At 41.7% G+C, this 21,633-nt stretch overlaps 2 protein-coding genes across 2 annotated transcripts in view; both read right to left on the reverse strand.

Annotated features, from left to right (window-relative positions):
• Positions 1–7,078, reverse strand: part of LOC306818853 (uncharacterized protein) — a 137,817-nt gene extending 130,739 nt beyond the window's left edge. Inside the window, exons 1-2 of the mRNA XM_079336577.1 lie at positions 5,741–7,078; positions 4,547–4,696 (exon numbers count right to left, since the gene is read on the reverse strand). Of these exons, the coding sequence (XP_079192703.1) occupies positions 4,547–4,677 (131 nt within the window). The 5' untranslated portion in view covers positions 4,678–4,696; positions 5,741–7,078. The remainder of the gene's footprint in view (positions 1–4,546; positions 4,697–5,740) is intronic.
• A 4,392-nt stretch (positions 7,079–11,470) lies between these two features.
• On the reverse strand, positions 11,471–20,005 carry LOC306818855 (NACHT, LRR and PYD domains-containing protein 12-like). The gene is made up of 8 exons (XM_079336579.1): positions 19,931–20,005; positions 19,580–19,784; positions 17,659–19,462; positions 17,379–17,552; positions 15,582–15,758; positions 13,330–13,503; positions 12,605–12,778; positions 11,471–11,831 (listed from the first exon to the last, which is right to left on the reverse strand). Exons 1-8 carry the CDS (start codon positions 19,931–19,933, stop codon positions 11,822–11,824), a joined length of 2,721 nt encoding a protein of 906 aa, XP_079192705.1. The 5' UTR covers positions 19,934–20,005; the 3' UTR covers positions 11,471–11,821.
• Between the last annotated feature and the right edge of the window lie 1,628 nt (positions 20,006–21,633).

The following is a 21,633-nucleotide window of genomic DNA, read 5'->3' on the forward strand; positions in this document are numbered from 1 at the left end:
TCACAGAGAGAAAGTCTGCAGTGACACATAAAATAGAAAATTAATAGTCATGAAAGAAGCGTTGATATTCACGTCTCACATCTGATGATTGAAGTTTGACAGGTCCTGTTTGGTCTTAACTTTACACATCAGTGGAATCTCTCACTGAGTCTCCTCACTGCTTTTCAAACCTGCACATTCTTCATCTTTCAATCATTTACTAAATGTTACAGATGTGTAACCCTGCTGCTAAAACAGCTTAAAATAGTTATTAAAAGAGTCATAAACAACATAATTATTGGTTTAGTTCATCAGTTCATGTATTTATTTGATGTAACACACTCGAGCTGTGATTACTAAGTCAGTGAGTTTATTGTTGCAGTTTTGTACGACTAAAATCAACAGTAGTTTTGCAGTGCAGATTGATGTGCAGCAAAGTAAAAGTCTGCAATGCAGGGCGAGAGTTTCTTTTTTTATGAAAGAATCAAATGTAGTGAGGTGAAGGATCTCCTGTAAGAACAGTTTATCTGTGATCTACCTGCTGACATGTTCAGAGATGATGCTCATGATTGATTAGTAATGCCTGCAGAGGCTGGAAGGGGGCGCCCACAGCATCTGATATCTCTCTTTTCAGGGATTAACACGATCACACATCTCAGTCACTTCTTTGGGAATTCTCTCCTGAATGTGTTCACAAAACAACTATCAAAAACATTTATGAACTCAGGACAAAAAGCTCAAAAACATCACGTCTGAAAAAAACTACCACTGACTGTTTCTCCTGAACATTAACAGAGGAACAGTTTTTAGTGAACAGAGAGGATTTACTTTAGTTCATTAAATTATTACATAGGGCTGAGAAATTAATTTAACATTATTACAAACTGACTTTCAGAACAATTAATCGATGTCATCTCGCCCATGTCAATTATTTTAATTATTTTCAGGAGAGAGTCACGTGAAGACACGTCCAATCCACGACCTGGAAGTTTGAACACATTTTGTCTTCAGGGAAGACGACGTCCAACAAAAACAAGTCAAATGAAAACACTGAAGAAAAAAGTTTCTCTTTTAGAGAAGTTTATTTCTCCTTTAAAACTAAAATGTGTGGTTTTCATTTCAAGAGATGATTTGATTTCAATTCTAAATATTCACTTAATAACCACTCGATAGTTCATCAGATATTCACTCCTTCATTAGAAACATATCCCAGCTTTAATAGTGGAGCACATTTACAGTAGAGACCATGTCAGTGAACTATGAGGGAAAAAACTAAAACTAAATCATCTTTTATTAATCTTAACTGAGGTCACATGTTCAATGAATGGTGATATTGGTTTGAGGTCATATCACCCAGAACTATTAGTACATGACACTGATTTATAATGCTCATCACATCTGGACTTACTTTGCCTTCCTGCAGTTCCTCACAGCTGGAATCAGTCTCTGTCGTCCCTGGACTGATGTGTTGTACTTCTCCAGGTCCAACTCATCCAGAACCTCCTCGGACATCTGCAGCATGTAGGCCAGAGCAGAGCAGTGGATCACAGAGAGTTTCTCCTCTGATCTGTTCTCTGACTTCAGGAACTCTTGGATCTCCTGATGGACTGAGAGGTCCTTCATCTCCATCAGACAGTGGAAGATGTTGATGCTTCTGTCAGGAGAGATACGATCACTGTTCATCTTCTTCAGGTTGTTGATGACTCTCTGGATCATTTCTGGACTGTTGTCTGTCTGACCCAGCAGGCGTCTAAAGCGTCTCTTGATCATTCTTAAACTGTTGTCTGTCTGACCCAGCAGGCCTCCTAAGAGTCTCTGGTTTGACTCCAGAGAAAGACCATGAAGGAAGCGAACAAACAGGTCCAGGTGACCGTTCTGACTTTGAAGGGATTTCTTCATTGCTTCCTTTAGGAGAACATCAAGAGTTGAATCTACATGTGTTTCTCCCAGAAAAGTCCTCAGTACTGTTGTGTTCCTGTTGGTGAAACAGTGGAACATGTAGACTGCAGCCAGAAACTCCTGAACGCTCAGATGAACAAAGCAGTAGACTGTTTTCTGGAAGATCACACACTCTGTTTTGAAGATCTCTGTACAAACTCCTGAGTACACCGAGGCCTCTGTGACATCCAGACCACACCGCTCCAGGTCTTCTTGGTAGAACATGATGTTTCCGTCCTCCAGATGTTCAAACGCCAGCCTCCCCAGCTTCAGAAGAACTTCCCTGTCAGACTTGGTGAGATTCTGAGGACTCGCCTGATGTCCCTCACCATACTTGTTCTTCTTCCTCTTTGTCTGAACCAGCAGGAAGTGTGAGTACATGTCAGTCAGGGTCTTGGGCAGCTCTCCTCTCTGCTCTGTGCTCATCATGTGCTCCAGAACTGTGGCAGTGATCCAGCAGAAGACCGGGATCAGACACATGATGTGGAGGCTCCTGGATGTCTGGATGTGTGAGATGATTCTGCTGGACAGATCTTCATCACTGAACCTCCTCCTGAAGAACTCCTCCTTCTGGGCGTCAGTGAAGCCTCGTACTTCTGTTACCCTGTCAACACATGAAGGAGGGATCTGATTGGCTGCTGCAGGTCGAGAAGTGATCCAGATGAGAGCTGAGGGGAGCAGATTCCCCTTGATGAGGTTTGTGAACAGTGTGTTTAACGATGACTTCTGTGTGACATCAGACACAACCTCCCTGTTTGTGAAGTCCAATGACGGTCTGCTTTCATCCAGGCCGTCAAAGATGAACAACAGTTTACAGACAGCGAGCGTCTCTGCTGCCACCTTCTGTAATGTTGGATGGAAAACATGGAGCAGCTCAAGAAGACTGTAGTTCTGATCTCTGACCAAGTTCAGCTCCCTGAATGAAAGCAGGATCAGCAGACTGACGTCTTGGTTCTCTGAGCCCTCGGCCCAGTCCAGAGTGAACTTCTGCACTGAGAAGGTTTTTCCAACACCAGCCACGCCGTTTGTCAGAACCACTCTGATGGGTTTCTGTTGGTCGGGTTGAGCTCCTGTCTTTGGTTCCTGTTGGTTGGGTTGAGCTCCTGTCTTTGGTTCCTGTTGGTCGGGTAAGGCTTTAAAGAGGTCCTGGCACTTGATTGGAGTCTCATGGACGGTCTTCTTCTTTTTAGAGTCTGTCTCCATCTGTCTCACCTCATGTTGGGTGTTCACCTCTTCTCTCTGCCCCTCTGTGATGAAGAGCTCAGTGTAGATCCTTTTGAGGGGGGCTCTACTTCCTGTTTCATCACTTCCTTCAGTCACACGTTCACATCTCGTCTTCAGACTGTCCTTATGTCGATCTAAAACCTCCTGCTGATCTCTATCTACTGAAAGAGAGAATGATACAATCTGATTATTGTTTTCAGATGTTTTTGTAAAAGAAGTAAAAAGAGTTTTAATTTCTAGACTTTTGACATTGACCAATAAAAGTCGTGTTTGAGGAGATCACAGAAGCACAAAGGTGTACAGTCTTACTTTGTTCAGTGCTGCTCTGACTGACTGTCTGCAGTCCAGCTCCTGGTCTGGATCTTTTTCCATACTGAGGACAGGACGTCTCCTCCTCTCTAACATGAGTCCTCTTCGTCCCCCTGTGAAGACATGTCTTTAGATCTACATCTACACCATCTATGGCATCTTTCCTTCTGGACTGTGAATTATCATTTAAAGCACATATCACCAAACTTGTCTCCAAACTCAAAGTGAAGCTGAGATTTTATTATAGAAATAAATCCTGCTTTTCACTCAGGGCGAGGAAACTTCTTGTTTCGTCTACCTTCCTTCCTTTGTTGGATTATGGCGATGTGCTGTACATGGGCGCCTCTGCTAAATGTTTACAGTCATTGGATACCGTGTATCAATGCACGTTGAGATTTGTGACAGGTTGTAGACGCCTTACTCATCACTGTGACCTGTACATGAAATCTGATTGGCCACCCTTAAAGGTGCGCAGGTATTTACACTGGCTACATCTTCTTTATAAAGCTCTTCTTGGTTTGGTGCCGTCATATTTCTGTGAACACCTTCAAAGAACCAGAAGCCAACACGCCTTGTGTTCCTGTGATGTTTTAAAACTGTCTGTTCCTCGTGTCCGCACTGAGCTCGGAAAAAGAGCGTTCAGTTTTGCTGCTCCCTCTACCTGGAACTTTCTCCAAAATGACTTGAAAATGGCCGACCTCATTTCACTTGAAGCCTTTGGCTCGATCTTAAAGGACAAAAAACGTGAGGCAATCGGACAGTGTCTGTGTGTCTGAATTGTAACCTGTCATCACAACTCTGCACTTCATCTGTAAACTGATCTGTTCATTGGAATTGTTGTTTTTTTCTGAACTTATTGTCTGTAAACTGTTTTAATCATGACGTGTGCTGCTGCCCTCTTGGCCAGGTCGCCCTTGTGAAAGAGATCTTGATCTCAATGGGTTAATTACCTGCTTAAATAAAGATGAAATTAAAAAAGAAAGAAAGAAATTCTTCTGTTTGGATTCAGCTCATAGTCTGCAGGGAGATGATTGTTTCTTGTGATTTAACCCTCCTAAAACATCTGAAGAGACAAAGAGTTAGTAAGAAGACTTACTTTGTGTCCGAGGGTCCAGATTCTTTACTGAAGTCTATACCATGACCTTTGGAGCGATCACTCTTCAGAGACAGACAGCTGGGTCCAGGAGACTCTGCTCCGTCCTCCTCTTCCTCTGAACTCACATCCATGATCTGATCTGAAGTCAGTCTGAGAGGAAACACAGAAACACTCACTGAGAGAGCAAAACAAGAGAAACAGGAAACATGATCGAACACACACACACACACACACACACACACACACACACACACACACACACACACACTGTAGTAGAGATAATAACAATAGCTCAGGCTGGGCGCTCGTTCTGTGTTTGTCACTAGGTTCACACCAAGGTGTCGGACAGAACACCACTTAAGGCCACATTTCCAGGGAGTATGATGAAAGAAAGGGCAGAGAGAGATTTCACACTGTTCAGCTCTTCTTTACTTTCCAATAGAGCAGCACATACAGCTAGTTGGAACTGGTTGGTTCACTTATGCATGTGAGTGTGTGTGTGTGTGTGTGTGTGTGTGTGTGTGTGTGTGTGTGTGTGTGTGTGTGTGTGGTTTTCTATAAAAAGAAAGAATAACAAAATACAGTCTCAATAATAAATGACATAAATGACTTCACCTATATAAAGTAATATTGTCAGTCAAATATAACCATACATTTACACAGAAAGCCATTCAGTAGTTATAATCACATTTCTCTTCACACTGTCTTAAACTAACAAACTCAAACACAGAATGCACAGGTCTCTTTAACATTTCAGTCCTGTTAAGTTACTGCTAACAACTTGACACAGCATTTCCTGTTATAGAAATCCTCTAACTGCCGGAACCAGCAGGATGCTTTTATTTTGAAACATACAGGCAAGCTGCTACATCCGGTTGCCGAATTAGCGTAGTTGAAAGGCAAGCTAGATAACAATACTTAATTAACACTAAACACTTTGGGCTCAATCACAACTGTCTAAACACGACGTAATAAGTGTATAAATGAACGTGCCTTTAACTCAACATGACGCATCTCACGCTGACGCGCAGAGTCACGTGAGCAGAGGTACGTCAATTAGCGTGCACGCAATCAGCTGTCATTAACGTGTCTGATCATAGCGCGAGCACGCGGGCTCCGACTTTCATTCATATCAACCAAACAACATCCATATGAGTAAACAATATGACAAATATGCAAGAGATGAATACTCACACTTTAATTTAGGCACAAACAGCTTCTATTAAGTTATCACGTGACAACTGAAGCTCACTCGTCAGCTTGAATTTCCCTCGGGATCAATAAAGTATCTATCAATCGATCTATCTGTTGATACTGCGTGCCACTCATTAGAATATCAGGACTGATCACATGGGCAGGTTCACTTCTCGCGATATCAGTCAATAACATGTCCGTGACTTTGGGCCTTTTCTAAAGACACACGAACATACAGACACGACCATACAAACACACACACACACACACACATACACACACACACACACACACAGCTCATATGAATGTAAGCTGTGACGTCATTAGAAACTGTCTGTGTTCAGTTGACAGGAGGAAACTGAGAGTACAGAAGTGAAGATATAAAAACTGTGGATAAACACTCACCCTGCTTCACTCTTTACTTCTCTCTTCACTTCTGTCCACAAAATGTCTGAACTCACTGAACACTTTCACTTTCACTGTCCCGCCTCCTCTCATGAGTCTGGATCACGTGTTGCTCCTCCCTCCTCCAGTTACAGGAAATGAGCTGCTGTGTGTGTGTGTGTGTGTGTGTGTGTGTGTGTGTGTGTGTGTGTGTGTGTCAGAGTGTAAACTTCTCTCTCAGTTTAGTTTGTTAGTTTAGTTGTCATGTACAAACAACATCATTGATCTCACAGAGAAAAGAGGCTTCGTACCAGATTATAGCAGTTTGCTAATGTTCCTCTGCAGTCCCTGGGCAGATCAACACAGGATACATACACAATACAATACAACGTATACATTCACATCATATCACAATACACATGTGCTAAGACTCCACACAAAGGCTGCATTTAAAGTAATGTTTGCATCGTTAAAGTTACAATACTGAATTCTAACAGGAAATACATGCAGGAAAAATAAAATTAATGAGAGCATGATTGATTGTTTACAATCCTTTTTTTTTTTTTTTACATGTTTTGAAAATAGATGGAAGTCAGTGTTTACTTTGAGTTCATGGTGGATTTTGTTCCATTCTTTGTATGAGAAAGAGGACTGGCCAAATGCAGATCCTCTCTTGGGGACTCTACACTCCCCCCTAGTGGTGGACCTTGGGGTTCTGCAGATGGTCTCTGAGCAGAGCTGGACAAAGTTTTTCAGGGGAGGGGGAGCAGCTTTGTGTATGATTTTGTGGACCATCCGGATATTTGAAAATCGAATGAAATGTTCAAAAGTTAACAGTTTGTATTGATTGAGTGTGTGACAATGGTGGCACTGCCGTGATTTTCTTTCAAATATTTTCTGAGCTTGTTTATGAACATTTTCAACAGATTTCAAAGTTGACTTGTTTGCCTGAGACCAACATGTGATACAGTAAGAGATGTGGGAGAGGATCATTGAGTTCAAAAACATCATAGATGCCTCAGTGGAGAGTGAGCATCTGATGTGCCTAAAATTTGAGAGATTGTATTTTAAAGATTGTTTTAGTTTTTTTACATGCTTCTTGAAGGTCAGTGTTGGATCCAATATGATGCCTAAATATTTAACCTCTTCAACATGTTTTATTATTTGACCGTTTACTGAGATGTTCGGCCAGTCATGACGGCATTTTTTGTTAGAAAAATACACAGACTGTTTAATCAATGTTGAGTGTTAGGCTGGAGTCATGCAGCCATGCTGCTATTCTGTCCATTGCACAGGACAGTTTGGCAGCAACATCATCAGAGTGTCTGAACACTCTGAGTTTCATCTCTGAAGGTTCAAATGTTTGACCTCTAATGACCTTTAACAACATCTGGAGGAGCTGATGAAACATCGAGACGAGCTTTGGATTATTTAGACCTCAACCTCCCTCCTCGCAAACATTCACATCAGCTCAAGATGATTTCATCCAATAGACGTTCAAGTTGATATTTAGAGAGTCAGAAAGTGTTCACTGAAGTCATGATGAGGACAAAACACTCAGCTGCCTAATAAGTGTGCACGCTGTGTAAATGTAGTTTCCCCCGATGTGATAACGTCCTCTTTTTCTCCACCTTCCTGAAACCTCAGTTAAAGACAGACGAGAAATAAAGCTGAATCTTTCCCCCCCTCAAACTTGTATCATCATGGTCAACACGCTGCTGAAGTGTATTTTCTACAACATGTGAACTATTCATGAGCAAACCATTTGTCCTGGATAGGAAACACTTTAAAGAGCAGACTCTATCAGACCTCTCCTGTGGTCGGGGAAATATAGGTCCCAACAAACAGACTGGAAATGTCAAAGGATCCAACGTGCAGACATGAGACAGAAATGTCTCATCTATCCACAGACCAAGACTGCTCACAGGGTCAAAATAAATGTGAGCTGACACTTGCTCTATACCTGAACTTAAACAGTATGTAAGCCCCATGAATATAACAGATACTATTTTAATGCTGTATGGAGCTCATGTTTATGTTACGCTCAATAATTCAGTTTGTCAAAATGTCCACTAGGTGTCGCTGACCTCCTGTTTGAGAGGGAGAGTCTGCACCTCTCACAGACAGAAGAAAAAACAGGCTGCGAGGGGCAGAGAGGAAGGGACAGAGAAGGAGCGGAGTCCGTGCAGATAGCATGAAATAGATCAGACACAACTTTAATATTCTTCTTCAAATCGATGTGAAAGTTATCCAAAAGGAGGGTAAAGATTTTTGGTTGCAGCAGGATTAAGGAGGACCACTTTTCAGTGGTTTTATGACCGCTCTCCGGTTGTTTTATTCTGTGGTTGATTTCTGAAGCAAAGCGGCCATCACAGCAGCTGTGTGCTGAGAAAAATACAAGAGGAACTGGAACAGAATGAGGGGAAGGCAGACATTATATACTGAACAGGGGGTGGAGTTAACAAGACACAGGTGAGACACATCAGGTCATCAGACAGGAGGGAAACAAGGAACAAAGAGCACAAGACCAGAAACTGAGGACAAGAACAAGTAAAACACAACACTGACAACACCAAAACCAGATATATAAAATAAAACAGGAAACACCAAAGACTAACGTAAATACCAGACTATGAAATATTAAAGCACACAAGGGAAACACTGACAACAAGACAAAGACTAAATATAACAATCAGAAACACTTGGACACAGGGAAACACTTTGAAAACATGACAACTAAAGACAAGACAGGACATCAAGATCATGACAATATTGAAAACTTTACAAAACTGATACAGGATAAATCGAATATGATCAGAAACAGAAGACCACCGTTTGATTACATCTAAACAATAAAAATGAGTTTATTGACGGAGCGTGAGTCATCATTGACCGACCTCTGACCAAACATCTGTGTCATTTAAGTATGTTGCAAAAAGAGTCGCCCTTTCCACATGTACCTGTGTATGTGAAATCAGTGAACTAACACAGCTGGGTCTCTACTCGGGCTGTAACGCTACACAAACATTTGGGTTGGGTACGGTTCTCAGTCCTTGAAAAACAAAGAAAGAGACACATACTCTGTGTATTCTTCAGTTCATTCAGTTTTATTATCACCATACTATCATCATAATATTCACCCAACATTTCATTGAACATATCAATGAGAATAAACTCCAGGCAGTATTGTTGAGTCTTGATGCGGTAAAAGCCTTCGATCGGCTCAACTGGGACTTTCTTTAAAGAGTAGGAGAACATTTTGGATTTCAGCAGACCTTCATTCAGACTATTCAAGCACTTCAGAAGTGCAAGAATCAAAGTGAACTGAGCCATATCAAAGTCATGTCAGTTAGACAGAGGGGAGGCCCAATAAGCCCTTTACTGTCGGCCATCTTTATTGAAGCTTTAAGCCAAGCCACCACTCAAGACAATAATATTAAAGGTATAAAACATGAGCCAGGCACAAGAGGTGGATTTGCTGGATGGATTATATGTTAATAAAAGAAAGAGTAAAAACAAGTTGAACATTGTGGTTATATGATATATGGTAAAAGAAACAGAGCCAGATAAAGTAACAATAAATTCAAGCATTGCTTACTTCTTTCCCATCTTTAAACAACACAAATAAAATACTTGAGAGTGAACATCCTGAAAGTTTTGACTCATTTATATGAACTCCACTTTATTGAAGACACAAATACAGGAGGATGTAAGGAGATGGAATTCCAATATGAAGCTTGGAGTGGAGGATGGAGTCTGTGAGAATGAACATCTTGTCCAGAATCTTCTGTTTGTTTCAGACTCTTCCAATAGAAAGAAGAGAGAAACAGTTCAATGAGTGGGATAGACTAATATCACGGTACATATGGCGAGGGAAAAGACCAAGGAGAAGATTTCAAACTCTTCAACTGCAGAAGAAGAAGGGCGCTCTAAGACATTATGATATATCTGCACAGTGGAGAACTCTGGTTTGCTGGCGCAGATCTGATTATCAAGCCAGATGGAAAACTACTGAAGAGAAGTTGTCAGAGAGCGTCCCAATCCAGGCATGTTTAGGGGATCAACGATTGATTGAAAAGCTCCTGGATAAAGGGAATAGCTGGATGAATGGATCCCTGAAAACATGGTTCAGTATTATCAGCAGGACTGGCCTGTCTGATGAAATAAAGATACTGAGGTGGTGCTGGCATGACCCCGACTTCACCCCCAACAAACTGGATGTTCCTTACAAGAGATGGACCAAACAAGGCCTCTCCTCTTACTCTTCTTTTTATAACCAGCAAACATTTCCAAACACTGAAAAGACTCTTTGCTTCAAGATTTCTTCAAATACGCCACCATTTAAACAGTTTGATGACAGAGACTGAAAAAGTCTTTGACAATAATCTCATACAAGTTTTCATAGCTGCCTATAGAGGGGACTCTGGGATTCAAATCATTTGCAGGTTGTATAGAGGGCTACAAGAGGAACACAGAGAACATACCACCTACATCAAACACATATGGGAAAAGGAAACTGACTTCCACATCTGTGAAGAAGCTTTTGGGAAAATACTGTGAGTTTGAGTGGAAGATCACAAGCTCCATCTCATGGAGAACATTGGGTTGGAAGAGTCTGATTAGATACTTTATTAAAGCTGTTCAGAAATCTCATGACACAGACTCTATCTCACTTCTCTTCAGTGCTATCTCCTGGCTCCTGGGCCCAACCCCACGTAGTTCTAGACCGGCCGTGTTAAGGATGGTCCCAAAGCTCTTATACTGAAAGAAGGAGAGAGGAGGGAGATCTGAGGAGAGAGCTGACTTTACCCAAGACTTTTTACTGACAGACAATATCTCTGTGCATCTCTGCTGGGAGGGACTAAGACACAAGTGGAGGACACTTGGATGCAATGAAGGGAACTGAGATGTACCCATAGACTCTTCTAGCTGCTGGAGGAATTGTGGCTCACAGGAAGCAAATCACTACCACCTGTTCTGTCCTAAAAAACACAGCTTCTGCTTTGAGATCCACAGAGAACCAACAGATGTCTTTAAAGTCAGATGTTACCCAGGAATGGGACCAAGTCTTCCTTGCTAACCTGCATTCATCCACTAAACCAAATACTCATTTGGAAGCCTGAGCATTGCTGGCAGAAAGGCCATAACAAAGAAATGTTCCTCCACCAGTGGAAGACTGCTACCATGTAGTTCATGGAATCTATTCAATGACACAGATCACTTGTTCTCTGAAGCTTCACAAAAACTCATTTGAGGATCTCTGGATAAAATGAAAATCCTATATCTCCCCTAAACTCCCATTTTTTCTTTCAACAGCTTTTCCTTTAGTTATGAACCCCTGTATACTTTGTTTTTCTCTTTGTTTTTCTTTTCAGTGGGAGATCATCTCATCTCTTACATCGGATTTATTTTGTTCTGTGTTAAAGCACAAAATCATAAAAAGAGGAATCACTCTATTGTTTAAGCACAAATGACTGTACTGTACAAATGTCTCTGAATATGTGTGATTACAAATAAAATTTAAAAAAAGACATATGACTGAAATGAAGTGTGAGCTGATTCCTCTGTCAGTCCCTGATGGATGAAGCTCTCCTCAGCTTGCAGAGCTTCTCCACACACAAGATGGTGGAGGTTCCTCCTCTGTGGATCATCAGCTGCTCCTCTCTGCTCCACCAGAGTCCTGATCACTCACAGAGATCATCTCCAGCTAATGAGAGAAGAAGAGAGAGGACAGAAATCATTTTCATCAGCTGTGAGTCATCAGATTCCCCCACAGCGCTGTAACTAAGCTCCGCCCCCACTCCACCTTTGGACTTTAACACTGAACGGTTTCATGTTGGTGTCTGAGGGTGAGTTTACACTGAGTTATGAGAGCTTCACGTCCACACACACTCAGACACACACAGTGTTGTTCTGTCCTACCAGCTCTGACAGCCGACTGTTCTCCTCTCCACTTTAAAGAGTCAGAGCAACACATTCAGTTCAGAGAAGAAACAGGACTTATTATAGTCAGGTCAAAGGTCAACTAACCATGGGAGGAAAATAGAAGACGGCGTAGTTTGGACATGAATCCTCTCTGATGTTTCTTTGTTTCTGTCAGTTGTCCTTCCTGCATTTGTTCCTGCAGCTGTGTAACTTTAGTCTTTGAGCCTGTTTGTCTTCAACTTCTTCATATGATTCATATCGTTTGTTCACAGTCTGTTAGATATTGTGATAGGTTATATGAAGATAGCTCCGCCCCTTTTATGAAACTCTGGGTTGACTTCTCAGGATCATCACCAGCTTCATGTGAGTGTTCAGCACCATCTCTTCTGTCAGGGTTAGTGAAGCCAGATCACAGAAAACAAACCCTGAGTATGTTGAGCTCTCTTTGTAGCAGAGAACCAAGAAAAGGATTTCTCCAACAACAAACAACAAGAATGTAAATATATGTATGAGCTGATATGTGGAGGGTTTACTAAAGAACACTGAGAGACTGACCTCAGAGTCTTCAGTCCATAGTTTGGATTCTTCTGAAGATCACACAGCAGCTTCACGTCTGAATCCTGCAGCTTGTTGGAGGTCAGGTCCAGCTCTCTGAGATGGGAGGGGTTGGACTTCAGAGCTGAGGCCAGAGAAGAACAGCTGATCTCTGACAAACTGCAGCGCTCCAATCTGAATAAAGAATAAAAGAAGAATAAAAATAATGTGTAATCCAGTCACATGTGTTCAGGTTGTGATGAGTATCTCAACATCACTTTGTCCTGATGAATCAAGTTTTCTCTAAATGATTAGAGGATCATTTCTGATTGTGTATTCACTAAATCTAAATCCTCCAAATGTCAGCTCAACATTCATCCAGCTGTTCATGTGCACAGATGAAGAACAGGCTGCTGATCTCAGTCAGCTCTGTGATGTTACTACATTTATCAAATCACACATTATTCAATTACAAGTCTTCATGATTTCACTTCTTCACAGAACCAGAGGAAACCAGAGGCTTCATGTGCACCTTGTTCAACTTTACTTCACAGAGTCACAAAAACATTTTCACATCAAATCTCTAAATTATTCAGAAACTTCAAGAATAAGAAATCTCCTAAATCATTAAATATCCAGAGATTTAAATTCAGACAAATCCTGAAAATATATAAATCCTGAAATGTGCAACAATGGAGGATGTGGATTGAAATGATTCAAATGAATGACACAGTCAGTGATCTGACCTTAGAGTCTCCAGTCTGCAGTTTGGACTCTGCAGATAATCACACAGCAGCTTCACTCCTGAATCCTGCAGGTTGTTGTAGTTCAGGTCCAGCTCTCTGAGATAGGAGGGGTTGGACTTCAGAGCTGAGACCAGAGAAGAACAGCTGATCTCTGACAACCTGCAGTCCCACAATCTGAATAAAGAATAAAAGAAGTAAATGTAGATGACAGTGAGCTTTATACATGAATGTGTGATGTTGTCCACATGAACACACTGATATGATCATCATCTGTTCATTCACACATTGAAGGACTTCATAGTGATTCATTCATGTTTTTGTACTTCCTGATCATTCTTAGATTGAAACGTACAATATGTTGAATTTTATTAGAATCTTTACATTTAAATATCTGAATTCATTTCAAATGGACTAAACCCATGTTAAAATAACAGTCAACAATGAAGTCTTGAAGCATTGTGATGCTAAAGTGTTTGTTCAGCATGCTGGTAACTGTAAGAGTGGACTGAATCTATTTGATATTAATATGAGGCTGTGATAGAGCTGTCACCTTTCTCTCCTCCTTTCTTCTCTGAGGGAGAAACTCTTCATCCTTACATTTGGACTTTAGGAGCTCTCTTAAGGACTGACATGCTTTGTGAATAACCTTGATCTTTACCAGGATCTAGTCTTTAATCTAAGTAGAAATGTAGCTGCAGCGTGTTCCAGCTCCAGCTGTCTGCCACTGTGGCTGAAACTTCTCTTCTCCCTTCTGTTGTCCTCGTGCCCTGCTGTCACTCTCCACTCTTCTCAGGACTTTTTTCATTTCAATCTTGATTTGAACCCGTCTGTTGTCGGGATCTGATGCTTTTAAAGCCTTGAACCAAAAGTCTTTTTCATGACAGAAAGCCTGGGCTAAAATCTGTGTGCCAGTGCACAATTCAAGTGTAGCGAGCGCTCACAGGAGTGACAGCAGTGAAGCTGTCGGGTACGTTGACAACACGTCCAACTTATTAAAGCAGTTAAAAAGATAGCACGCCAACGTGAACATCACTGCAAGCAGGAACAAAGAGAGTGTGGAGCAAAGCCAAGTCTCCTTTGCATTTAAACAGCCTCTTGATAATAATTCTGAACGGGCCAAAGACATAACAAACACCACTGCTGTTTTTATTACAGTGGATTACATGCAGAATGGGACTTTGTGTTTTTACAGCTTCTTATATTGACAGAGGGAAATATGAATAGTTGTGAGATGAAACTGTCCCAGCTTTATTTTGTGCTCTAAAAAGTGCTGACTTCATAAACAGAAAGGTGTCAGTGTTTGTCTCTGTCATTTAAAACACATCTTTTTATATATACTATAGGCTATATGGATGATTTTATTTCATTCATTTCTTTCATTGATTGGAGACTCTTTTGGTTATAAGTATATTTGATTTGATGTTATTTTTGAATGTTTCATTTAAAATGTCATGTAAAAGAAACCTGAGCAGGTGAAGTCTGAACTGTCCATGCTGAACTTAAGACAATGTGTGAAAGGGAAGTTGTAAATGTTCCTGATAAAGAAAAAGAAAGTGTTGCATCAGGTCCCTTACTGGACCCAAAATGTACCCAACCCAATCTTCAGAAGTGAGAACCGTACCCAACCCAGATGTTTGTGTAGCGTTACAGCCCGAGTAGAGACACAGCTGATAGTAAAATCATTTCATCATGTTCTCAACAAATCAAAATGTGAACCATGTTTGAACAGCATCCCCCCCTTTTTAAAAGCAGGAATAAGACGGGGGTCCTTCATGTTGTAGCTCACCTCTTTTTATGTCTGATTATTTGATGTTTCTGTAAAAGTCTGACAGAGTTGACTCAAATCTGGGACACAACTTTAACAGGTCCAAATGTTCCTAAAAACAACATTTTAAAGTGTTGATGACTATAATAGTATTTTACACCTTTAGTATCAGAAGGTTTTATAGTTTGAAGAGTTTGACTCGTTTTTAAATAGTTTAAAGTTTTAAATTGTTTTCTGCCATCGGGCAGGTTTAGACATGAAACAAAGAAATCAGAACCAACATTTGGGATTTCAAATTAGTTTCATCATAAAAATCTTTTAAAGGGATTTTCATAAAAAAAAAGGAATAAGTTCATTTGTAAGTGGTATTTTTAAGTTTGTTTGTCTGGGACATGATGTTTCCCAATTCTGAAGAATGGGTGAAATTCAAACACAGTCAACACAGTTTCTATTATATTCATATCTATATTACAGTCAGTGATCTGACCTCAGAGTCTCCAGTCTGCAGTTTGGACTCTGCAGATAATCACACAGCAGCTTCACTCCTGAATCCTGCAGGTTCTGGTTCCAGCTCAGCTCCAGCTCTCTGAGATGGGAGGGGTTGGACTTCAGAGCTGAGGCCAGAGAAGAACAGCTGATCTCTGACAAACTGCAGCCCATCAATCTGAATAAAGAATAAAAGAAGTAAATGTAGATGACAGTGAGCTTTATACATGAATGTGTGATGTTGTCCACATGAACACACTGATGTGATCATCATCTGTTCATTCACACATTGAAGGACTTCATAGTGATTCATTCATGTTTTTGTACTTCCTGATCATTCTTAGATTGGAACGTACAATATGTTGAATTTTATTAGAATCTTTACATTTAAATTAGAGCTGCAGCTATCGAATATTTTAGTAGATAGATAGATAGATAGATACTTTATTGATCCCGAGGAAAATTCAAGTAATCGAGTATTCTATCGAATATCCGAATCGATTAATCGAATAAATCATGCTTTTGTTTAATTAAGCTTTAACTCGTCTCGGGTCTTCCCTACAAACCTGCTTCTTTGCAGTTACCATGGTAACGCCTGCTTGTTTCAACCAACCATGTTTTAATGGCTGAAATAACAAATAGTGTTTTGTGTAGCCTACACATCTGTTACATTTAATTGAGAAAGCATTATGTTCTGTTGAATCAATCACAGATTCAATCATTTTGTCAGATCAGGAAATTGAGAAAATTTGCTTGTGTGCATTCAGCGCGCTCACAGACTACAGAGACTACAGAGTAGTGATGTGTCGGCTCTAAGACTCGGCTCTTTGAAGTGAACGACAGGAGCCGGCTCGTCATTGCTCGTGTGTGTGTGTGTGTGTGTTAGCGCTGAAATGTCTGCGTGTCAGACAGAGGAGCAGGTAGCTGCAGCTACATTAAACATGTTTTATACTCATAGCAAAGTTTTGATGACGCAAAAAAACAAACTTAGCAAAACCTCGAGGCAGCGAAAATTCCTCGATGAATTTTTGTTATCAAGTTATTGGAGGAATCGTTTCAGCTCTAATTTAAATATCTGAATTCATTTCAAATGGACTAAACCCATGTTATATATCTTTTTATTGTTGAGTATTTACATTACATCAAATATTTCCAACAGTGATCAAAGTCAGAGAAATATTAGAGATGTAACTGGGCGTGTCTTGTCTTGGTGGCAGATTAGGGCTGGGAGATATATCCAGTTTTTAAGATATATGGATATATATTCAAACATGATGTAAGACAATATCTTTAATATGGATATAGTTCATGTCGCATTAAAATATAGTTCTACACGTCTTCTGTAGAGCTGACAGTTCAGCTATTTCTCATATCTCTCTCTGAACAGGACAACCACGGAGATCGCCTCGCTCCACAGAGAACACACCGATCCTGCTCATCCTCTGGGAACCGCCGCCGCCATCACAACTCATCTGCACGGAAACAGACTGGAGACCAGTGTAAACACTGTCTAACAGAAATTCAGCCTCTGGCTTCTAGTGTTCAACTTCATTATTGACAAGTTGTGCAGGAGTTTCAGACTGTGATCCAGCCTCTTCAGACCCCCCCCACCACACACACACACACACACACACACACACACACACACACACACACACACACACACACAGGTCCATTCTCAGCTGTTTTACCAGTAACATCCAGACATAACCAGGCAGCTGAACAGAGACAACTTTATAATCTGATACTGATCAACATTTACTCTGCTGGGAACAATCTGTATCAGCTGCACACTAACCTGAGAGTGTCCAGTCTACAGAGAGGACTCTTCAGTCCAGCAGACAGCAGCTTCACTCCTGAATCCTGCAGGTTGTTGTTGCTCAGGTCCAGCTCTCTCAGACTAGAGGACTGGGAGCTGAGGACTGAGGACAGAGCTTTACAGCTTCTCTTTGAGAGCTGACAGACACTCAGCCTGAAGAGGATTCAGAAGAAAACAAATGAAAACAATTACAAACCATAGTTGTTATTTCTGAATAAAGAGAACTACATTTAACCTGGATAGTTATGTGAGCACGTACAGAGCTTTGTTTGAAGCTTTGATCACAGGCAGCAGCTTCAGAAGAGCCTCCTCTGAAGCAGAGTATTTCTTCAGGTCAAACACATCCAGATCTTTTTCTGAGGACAGTAAGATGAAGACCAGAGCTGACCACTGAGCAGGAGACAGTTGATCTGTGGAGAGACGTCCTGATCTCAGGGACTGTTGGATCTCCTTCACTAGAGAACGATCATTCAGTTCATTCAGACAGTGGAACAGATTGATGCTTTTCTCTGCAGACAGGTCCTCACTGATCTTCTTCTTGATGTACTCGGCTGTTTTCTGATTGGTCTGTGAGCCACTTCCTGTGTGTGTCAGCAGACCTCGTAGGTGACTCTGATTGGTCTCTAGAGAAAGACCGAGGAGGAAGCGGAGGAACAAGTCCAGGTGTCCATGTGGACTCTGTAAGGCCTGGTCCACAGCGCTCTTGTTTAAAAGTGTTGGGTCAGGGTTTTCTCTGAATACTTTAGACCACCAGGATGTTGTTTGTTTTTCTGACATCAGATTGACTCCAGACTTGATGAAGGTCAGATGGACATGAAGAGCAGCCAGAAACTCCTGAACACTCAGATGGATGAAGCAGAACACCTTGTCCTGGTACAGTCCTCTCTCCTCTTTAAAGATCTGTGTGAACACTCCTGAGTACACTGAGGCTGCTCTGATATCGATGCCACACTCTGTCAGGTCTGACTCATAGAAGATCAGGTTTCCTTTCTGCAGCTGCTCAAAAGCCAGTTTTCCCAGAGTCTTAATCATCTTCCTGCTCTTTTTATTCCAGTGTGGATCTGTCTCAGCTCCTCCATCATACTTGATGTTCTTCAGTTTGGACTGAACCACCAGGAAGTGGATGTACATCTCAGTCAGGGTCTTGGGCAGCTCTCCTCCCTCTCTGGTCTTCAGCACATCCTCCAGAACTGTAGCAGTGATCCAGCAGAAGACTGGGATGTGGCACATGATGTGGAGGCTTCTGGATGTCTTGATGTGGGAGATGATCCTTCCTGCCTGTTTCTCATCTCTGAATCTCTTCCTGAAGTACTCGTCCTTCTGTGGGTCAGTGAACCCTCTGACCTCTGTCACCATGTCAACACACTCAGGAGGGATCTGATTGGCTGCTGCAGGTCGTGTGGTTATCCAGAGGCGAGCAGAGGGAAGCAGTTTCCCCCTGATGAGGTTTGTCAGCAGCACATCCACTGAGGTGGACTCTGTGACATCGGTCAGGGTCTGGTTGTTTTTAAAGTCCAGAGGAAGTCGACACTCATCCAGACCGTCAAAGATGAACACCACCTGGAACTCTTCAGACCTGCAGATTCCTGCTTCTTTGGTTTCAGGAAAGAAGTGATGAACAAGTTCCACTAAGCTGAACTTTTTCTCTTTCAGCACATTCAGCTCTCTGAAAGTGAATGGAAATGTGAAGTGTATGTCCTGGTTGGCTTTGTCTTCAGCCCAGTCCAGAGTGAACTTCTGTGTTAAGACTGTTTTCCCGATGCCAGCCACTCCCTTTGTCATCACTCTTCTGATTGGTTCATCTCTTCCAGGTGAGGCTTTAAAGATGTCTTCTTGTCTGATGGTTGTTTCTGCTCTGTCTGGTTTCCTGGATGCTGTTTCAATCTGTCTGACCTCGTGTTCCTCATTGACCTCTCCAGTCCCTCCCTCTGTGATGAAGAGCTCTGTGTAGATCTGGTTCAGAAGGGTTGGGTGTCCTGCTTTAGCGATCCCCTCAAACACACACTGGAACTTCTCCTTCAGGTTAGATTTCAGTTTACGCCGGCACTCTGCAGTTACTGTTCCTGAATAAAGACAGAACTGAGATCAATGAACAGATCCTGATATAGATCACATGACTATCTGAGTTTAAACCTCTTTGTCCTTTTTCTAAAATATGAAATCTGTTCAGATGTTCTTACTGCTCTGCAGACAGTCAGCCAGCTCCTCCTGCTTCATTCTCCTCAGGAAGTGGAGAGTGATCTTCAAAAATGCCTCTTTACAGCTTCTCCTCTGCTCTTCATCCTCACTCTGACTCTCTAAGCATTCTGGGTAATCTGGACTCAGAACCCTCTGGACTCTCTTCAGCTCGTTCTTCACAAAGGTGACGATGTTCTCCTCCAGCAGCTGGAACAGAAGGAGACACTGGATATTTCCTATAAAGTGGTAGAACTCAACAGGTGGTTCATGTGTCAGTCTGAAGGTCAGCTGCTCTAAACACAACAATAACTTAGCATTACATTCTTGTCATGGTAGTTTATGAAATAACACACCATAAAGATGGAGTCCAGGTCTGTTAGATCCTGCTGGTCTGATGGATCTCTGTGAACCTGGGAGCTCTCCTGTTGAACTCTGTGACAGGACATATTACACAAGAAAACAATGGGTCATATATGATGAAGCTCTGAGCCAAGATATGAGTCTTTGAACCACAGAGTCAGAACATTCACTGGATTTTTAATTCTTACCTTCCATCAACACCACGTTCATCTTTAAAGTTAATAGGACGACCCATAGACTGGTCACTCTTCATGGACACACAGCTGGGTCCAGGAGAGTCTGGTCTCTGGTCCTGCATCCTGATACAAACAAACAGCTGCTTCATGAACAAAGATCATCTTTAATCAGATTGTTCCAGTTCAAACTAGCAGATGGATCATCAGTAATCAGGAGGCAGAGCTGAAGTTCTCCACAGTTCTGTTTCTATTAGAACAGTATCTCACTCAGAATACAGCCAACAGCTGCTGCGGTTACATGGACACAAATAATCTGAATAAAAACGCAGCATGTAAACATGTCAATCAGAACAGACTGATCCGATCAGGCTCATTCTGATGGAGAGGGGGGTTCATGCTGTTGTTGGGATCAGGATCCATGTACACACTGGATCTAATGGTGTCTACCTGACTGGGGTCAAATGGTCCTGACTGTTGTTGGGATCAGGATCCATGTACACACTGGATCTGATGGTGTCTGCCTGACTGGGGTCAAACGGTCCTGACTGTTGTTGGGATCAGGATCCATGTACACACTGGATCTGATGGTGTCTGCCTGACTGGGGTCAAACGGTCCTGACTGTTGTTGGGATCAGGATCCATGTACACACTGGATCTGATGGTGTCTGCCTGACTGGGGTCAAACGGTCCTGACTGTTGTTGGGATCAGGATCCATGTACACACTGGATCTGATGGTGTCTGCCTGACTGGGGTCAAACGGTCCTGACTGTACATGTCTGTCCCAGTAAAGTGACGTGTTTCCATCAGAGCCTGCTTACAGTCTGTGATCAGAGCACAACGTCATCAATGATCTTTGAGTCATTATAAAGTTTAGTCTCCACTCTTGATCCATGAGGACGACTCTCTCTCACCTGTCTCATCTGGATCATATTTGTGTTTTTTGTATTAAAGTATCGTATAAAAGCCTTTCATACGATTTCAAACAACCTTGTTTTATACAAATATTACATGACGGTAAAAAAGAGTCCACTTTGGAGCGATAGTTGGCGTCTTTCCCAGCGAGCTGCAGTAACATGTCTGATATCAACAGATTCATTGTAAACTGTTCATTCATATGATATCAACGTTGTCGTGCTAGCATTAAAACTGATTCTGCTACGTCTGCTTAAAAACATGTTTACCATCAGCTGAGACAAAGAATAATGCAGAGTTAATAAAAGTCAGAGCTGAGAAGAACTAATACAGCCTGATTTTAAAGAAGCAGCAACTCATGTTTAAATTTTTTAAAATTTTTAATTCCTACCTTCCATCAGCACCACGTCCATCTGTAAAGTGAATAAAACGACCCATAGACCGGTCACTCTTCATGGACACACAGCTGGGTCCAGGACAGTCTGCTCTCTGGTCCTGCATCCTGATACAAACACACTACATTATTAGTTACTGTGAGCAGCAGCTGAGACACTGATGATGATGATGATGATGATGATGATGGAGTGATGAAGGTGGAGGGATGCTG

Source organism: Symphodus melops (genome assembly GCF_947650265.1).
Source record: "Symphodus melops genome assembly, chromosome: 23".
In the NCBI taxonomy this organism is placed as follows: domain Eukaryota; kingdom Metazoa; phylum Chordata; class Actinopteri; order Labriformes; family Labridae; genus Symphodus; species Symphodus melops.